The sequence below is a fragment of the Lutra lutra genome, chromosome 5, assembly GCF_902655055.1.
Source record: "Lutra lutra chromosome 5, mLutLut1.2, whole genome shotgun sequence".
In the NCBI taxonomy this organism is placed as follows: Eukaryota; Metazoa; Chordata; class Mammalia; order Carnivora; family Mustelidae; genus Lutra; species Lutra lutra.
This window is the reverse complement of record NC_062282.1, coordinates 151223209-151229208: the sequence shown is the minus strand read 5'-3', so window position 1 is coordinate 151229208 and position 6000 is coordinate 151223209. Positions and strand designations below refer to the sequence as shown.

The following is a 6000-nucleotide window of genomic DNA, read 5'->3' as shown; positions in this document are numbered from 1 at the left end:
CGCAGCTGAGGGGTTCAGAGATGGGGCCAGGCCTGGGACAGCAGCTCAGCACCTCCAACACACCCTCCAGGTGAGGCACAACTTGCAGTGAGGTTTCCTGGGAAAAGGCCCTCTAGGAAGATGCAGCATTAAGGGTGGGCCTGGCTACACCCTCTTGGGCCCTCTTTGGGGTTTCAGAGATGTCGCCCTGAGTCAGATCTAGGGGATAGTACCATCCACTCAGCCTAGCTATGTGCAAGAGGAATATGCATGTACTGGATTGATGTAGGCATGACAGAGTGTTCTTTCCCTTTTCACCTTCCATGGGGGAGAAGAGGAATTTAAGAGAGAACATATAGTCCTTTTCCCATAGAATAGAGTCAGCACTTTCAGGTTTTGGGGGAGACAAAGAATGAGACTTGTTATCTGTCCTTCAGCTTCCTTGAGGATGTAGTCTGCTTGTGAGAAAAGTCACAAGTAGTCTACCTAACCGCTATGACCTCGAATCCTAAGCGTAGGTCCTAATCCGTGGCAAGTGCCCCTAGGATGTCACTGAATATACTGAACTACTGTCATCTACACACACATCTGCGTTCCAAGCCGGACCAGTAGCATCTTGAGGGTGGGCACAGACTAAGAACCCCTGCCCAGACCAGGCCTGGCCCACAGCCCGTTATGCCACTGGCTATTTTACACATCCTACTGAATACTTTTCTGAATCCAGAGCTAGCCCTGGCTTTGTAATGCAGTAGTACCAGGATGAAGTTTAGGCCCTGGTCTCCTTTCTGGCTTCCTCTTGTATTCCCAGCCGAGTCCCACACACCAGCCCTACTCCAAGCTCTTCCTCACATCTGGAACATTCAGGCTGTGCCTGGCTCTTAACTCTGCCTAGAGGCTCTCTCTCTTATCTACCCCCAATTCATCCAGCAAAGCCCTGCTCAACTTTTAAGTAGCGGCTCCACCGTTCCCCTCTCCTGGGCCCATGATCCCTTCCAGCAGCCCGCCCAAGGCTCAGAAAGACAGGGATGCGGTCATTCATCCGCAAATGCATCCCCTGCGCCTGACCTAGAGCGGTCTTTGGGAAAGGTCGTTTCAGAGACTACTGTCAGCGGCAGCGTGCAGGGATGGGCTCCTTGGCGACCAGCAGCTGGTTAGCCCTGGCGCCAGCCTCAAAGCTAAGCTCTGTCCACCGGTCCTCGCGGTTTAACGGGACAGCCTGTCCAAGCAGGCTGCTCACCCGGACTCTTGCTCCCCAGTAGTGCCCCTGGCTCGCCTTCATCATTCTGGACACCGGGGCTCCGGAGGCAAGGGCGTAGCCCCGGTCGCCCACGTCCTCGAGGTTCGGCACCGGGCACCCACACGCCCAACAAGGCCCACTCGGCCCTCGCCCTGGAGGCCTTCAGGTGCCCGGCGTCGGGCCACGCCGGCCGCCTGTGGGAACAGTTGCGGCAGTTCTGGGTTGACCACTTCTCGCGGCGCTTCTCGCCGCGGCGCCCGCCGCTGCGCCGCATCTCCTCCATGTCCACCTTCTACCTGCTGGACCACCGGACGCGCCAGGCCGAGCTGGGCCTCAGCTACGGCGCGCCGCGCACGCGCCTGAGCGACGAGGACTTCGTGTTCCGCAGCGGCCGCTGGACAGCCGAGGGGCTCCCCCTGCGGTCGGGGCCGCCGCTGTCCCCGCCGACCATCTCGGGCTGGGAGCCGCCGGTGCCGCGGGTCAAGAGCCAGGTGTTGCTGGAGGAGAACAACTACTTGAAGTTGCAGCAGGAACTGCTCATGGACATGCTGACTGAGACCACGGCGCGCATGCACCTGCTGGAGAAGAAGCTGGACACCGAGGCCAACCAGACGACGGCGGCCCGCGCCTGGCAGAGGAAGATGCGCAAACGCGAAGGCGCGAGCGGCGTGCTCATGATCGAGCCGCGCGCTCTGGAGTCGCGGTGACGCAATAAAGCCCGGGCGGCGCACGCGCACTTCGCTCCTTGTCCGGGCGCGTTTGTGGGCGGCGGAGTGGGCCTGTCCAGGGCTCCCGACTCGCGGGTAGGGACCGTCACTTAGTGACCACTGTGGACGGGTGACTCAGCCAGCAGCCGGGCTCGGGAGGGCGCGATAGGGCCTTGGCGGAAGGTGTCTGCGCGGCCCGCTCGCTGGGAACGCGGGGTGGGAGCCGGACTTGCCGCGGAGAGGGGAAGGGGCGCGCGGACGGCTAGCGGGGGGCAGGCAGTGGCATTCTTGTCCCAAGCGACCGAGGACCAAGTCGGGGAGGCCACGAAAGCTTGGGCGCTCGGTGATGGAGGGTGCGGTGAGGCGGGCAGGCGGACGGGGTCGGGGACCTTGCTCCTGGCTCCCCCTGACTTAGAGGCGCGGCGCGGGCCGGAGGGGTTTCAGCCTCAGTCCAGAGTCAGTAAGTTTGACTCGGCTTTCTCGAACGTGAGCGCAGCCGCTCCCACCTGGCTGTGTGGTATTTGGGGAGTCGCTTCTCTATTACAGGCCTTTTTCTCCTCCGTAGTCTCCCCCAGAGTACAAACAAGCACTCTCCAGGGCAAAACCTGTACACAGATAGGATTTGCTCCACCCACGTTGCTTAAAAATTTTGCATTCGTTGCCAACACTTAAGAATTCGGAGATTTCGGGGCGCCTGGGTGGCTCAGTGGGTTAAGCCGCTGCCTTCGGCTCAGGTCATGATCCCAGGGTCCTGGGATCGAGCCCCACATCGGGCTCTCTGCTCGGCAGGGAGCCTGCTTCCTCCTCCCTCTCTGCCTGCCTCGCTGCCTACCTGTGATCTCTATCTGTCAAATAAATGGATAAAATCTTTAAAAAAAAAAAAAAGAATTCGGAGATTTCACATTAAATATCCAGATATCCTGTGTTCTGAAAAAGAGACTTGGCCACCACCTGGACCTCCATTCTGTCCAGCCAGCAGTTTCCTGAGCTGAAGTGTGGCTGTCACCTGCTGGTTGCTTCATTCCTACCTTGTTGCAGGTGTCTGATTTTGATATCCTCTTAGATCCCTTCTGGATCAGTGTTCTTTCCCAGGACGTGGGGAGCCCATTTCCCCAACCTCCATACGTAATACCACGAGGTATTACATAAGGTGCTTTGGGGATTGTATTGTACTTGTGATGACACTTGTCCTTGCAATATCTAACCTTTTCCCTGGAATAGAGACAGTGCATTTCTGCATCCACTGAAACTTGAGACCGGGGGTGGGGGGGACCCATCTCCTGAGGGCCATATGACAGTTGTGAGAGAAGTGGGTGTCCTGCCTCAGCCCAATTTTGTTTCAGGAGTAAACTAGGGATTACTAAACAACTACTTTGTGTGAAATTGTGGCCTTATTCAAGCAGCGAAACAACACAAAACATGTCGTTAGACACAAAGTTGAGAAACATTTCTTCTTCGCAGTGCTTTTTTGTATTTTAATAAATATATATTTACATTAACATAGATTAAAGTACTTAAAATAGTTATGAGGGTGAAATAAATTCCCCTTTTAAAACAACTAGGAAAGCAGGGAGGCCTGGCGGGCTTAGTTGGAAGAGCAAGTGACCTTGATCTCAGGAGTTTGAGCCCTGCATTGGGAGTAGAGACTACATAAAAATAAAATCTTGGGGCATCTGAGTGCTTCAGTCAGCTAAGCAGCTGCCTTTGGCTTAGATCATGATCTCGGGGTCCTGGGATTGAGCCTCCCCACCACCCTCAAGCAGGGAGTCTGCTTCTCCCTCTCACTCTGCCCCTCCCCCCCTTCTGATTTCTCTCTATTTCAACTAAATCATAAAAAATAAGTAAATAAAATCTTTAAAATAAAATAAGAAAAAATATACACAGAAAAGGAAATGAGAAGGGAATCAAAATGATAGACTAGAAAAAAGATCAAACCCAAGAGAAGGGACTAGTGGAGAAACCAGACAAGTGGAAGAAGCTAGACACAAAGGATCATGAATTTCATGTTTCTGTTTATTTTTATCTTTTTTAAAGACTACATGAGCAGGACATGGGGAGGGCCAGAGGGAGAGGGAGAAGCAGACTCCCCACTGAGGAGGGAGCCCAATGCGGGGTTCGATCCCAGGACTCTGGGATCATGACCTGAGCCAAAGGCAGATGCTCAGCCTACTGAGCCAGGACACCCCTACATGATTCTGTTTAAATAAATTATCCATAATAGGCAAATCCATAGAGAGAGGAAGCAGGTTGGTGGTTACCAGGGACTGGGGGGAGTGGGAAGGAAGGAGGGACTGCTTCGCAGGTGAAGGGTTCCCTTTTAGAGTGATGAAAAAGGTTTTGGAACTGTTTGGTAATGGTGGCACAACATTGTGAATGTTCTAAAAGCCACCGAATTGTACGCTTTTTAAAAAAAAAAAAAAGATTTTATTTATTTGACAGATGGAGATCACAAGTAGACAGAAAGAGAGAGGAGGAAGCAGGCTCCCTGCTGAGCAGAGAGCCCGATGTGGGGCTCAATCCCAGGACCCTGGGAGCATGACCTGAGCCGAAGGCAGAGGCTTTAACCCACTGAGCCACCCAGGCGCCCCCCGAATTGTACGCTTTAGTGAGTTTTATGTTAGGCGAATTTTACCACCACCACCACAACAAAATTTCAAGGAAAGTGCTTTATGTAAAAACATGGAGTAAAAACTGTATGAGGTATGGGAAAATAGCCAAAATCATAACGGTGATCCAAGAATGCTTAAAGTTTAGGGAATATTGCTTTGGCCAGACTCCTTGAAAATAAATAGTTTAGAGTATCGGGCATGCTAGACCAGCAGCAGGCAGGCAGGCAGCCCCATGTTTAGCGAAAGGCATCCAAGTGGCTAAAGGGCCCGAAATAAATGGAGCAGGATGATATTTTGAGATATCTGACTTTGTTCTTTCTGCTGTGGAATTTCACCCCTGACGAAGGCAGCCAAGCTCATAGCCCCAGGGAGGGATGTGACAGAGCAGAAAGCAGGAACAAAGGACTCTTTGTGGCTTTCCCCTCCTACAGCTCAGAACTCTCTGAGGATCAGAGCTTTGCAAAAATATTTTTGGGCTTGAAGAGGGAGGTCAAAAAGGCCACAGATTTGTCGACAGCCAGAGGGAAGATGAAGGGAAATGGGAGTAGAGAACCTGGTAGATCTTCCATCTTGGTAAACCTGTCCTTTCTTGACCCGACAAGACTTTGCAGCTACTGCCCCATTTCTCTGCTTCCCTTTGTAACTAATCTCCAAAAAGTTACTTGTATTCACTGTCCTCAATTCCTCCCCTCCCTCTTTGCTCTTAATCCTTCTCTAGCTTAGGTGTCTCACCCTCCACTCCCCCCAGCCTGCTCTCCTCACAGATGCCATCATCCTCCAGTGTTAGTGACTTTGGCCAATTCTCCATCCTCCGTCTTGGTCCATCAGCCGCATTTCCTGCTCCTCCTCTTGGAAACACTGTCTTCTCCTGGCTTCCAAGGCACTGCGAGCTCCTAGGCACTATTTCCCTCCTCCCTCCGCATTCCTCAGTGTCTGGCTGATTTTACTCACTCTTCACTTCCTTCAGGTGTCTGCTTCAGTGTCACCTTTTCAATGAGGTTTTCCCTAATGACTCTGTTTAAAGGAGTCCGTCTTCTCCCCCATCCCAACCAAGGCAGGACAACGGATCCTCCTTTTCTGTTTTGTTTTCTAACATCTGTAACCACGTGGCATGCTGTCTGTTTTATTGTCAGTCTCCTCCACACCCCTATCCCGCACCACTAGGACATATGCTCTGTAGGGCTTTTCATTGTTTTTTTCCTGTATCTCAGTGTAGAACACTGAGTAGGCCCGCTCCACATATTTCCAGAATGCACAGAGGTCTACAGAGGCAGACACCTGAGTCCCAGGGAGCCAATGGTGTTTGGCCTTTGGCATTGTCCCAGATTTCTGATCCCCTCTAAGGCAAGAAAGGTGTACTAGATGTTTTGGAACTTTTGGTTCGGCCGATCAGCCCACTCTGACCCCAGCCACAGCTAGGGTAGATGACTCCGTGGACACTGGCAGTGCCTCATTTCCAGCATCTACT

The 6000-nt window shown here is 52.7% G+C and overlaps 1 protein-coding gene across 1 annotated transcript; it reads left to right on the top strand.

The window, feature by feature from the left end:
• CBY3 (chibby family member 3) lies at positions 1-2601 on the top strand. The gene is made up of 2 exons (XM_047729383.1): positions 1-70; positions 1236-2601. The coding sequence occupies exons 1-2, from the start codon at positions 21-23 to the stop codon at positions 1921-1923; spliced, it is 738 nt and encodes a 245-aa protein (XP_047585339.1). The 5' UTR covers positions 1-20; the 3' UTR covers positions 1924-2601.
• Positions 2602-6000: the final 3399 nt, after the last annotated feature.

Bases quoted from the DNA above. Each gene is read 5' to 3' on its own strand.
- CBY3 (XM_047729383.1), top strand. From the start codon at position 21: ATGGGGCCAGGCCTGGGACAGCAGCTCAGCACCTCCAACACACCCTCC. The intron at 71-1,235 runs GTGAGGCACAAC...CTTGCTCCCCAG, and splicing joins ACCTCCAACACACCCTCCAG to TAGTGCCCCTGGCTCGCCTT.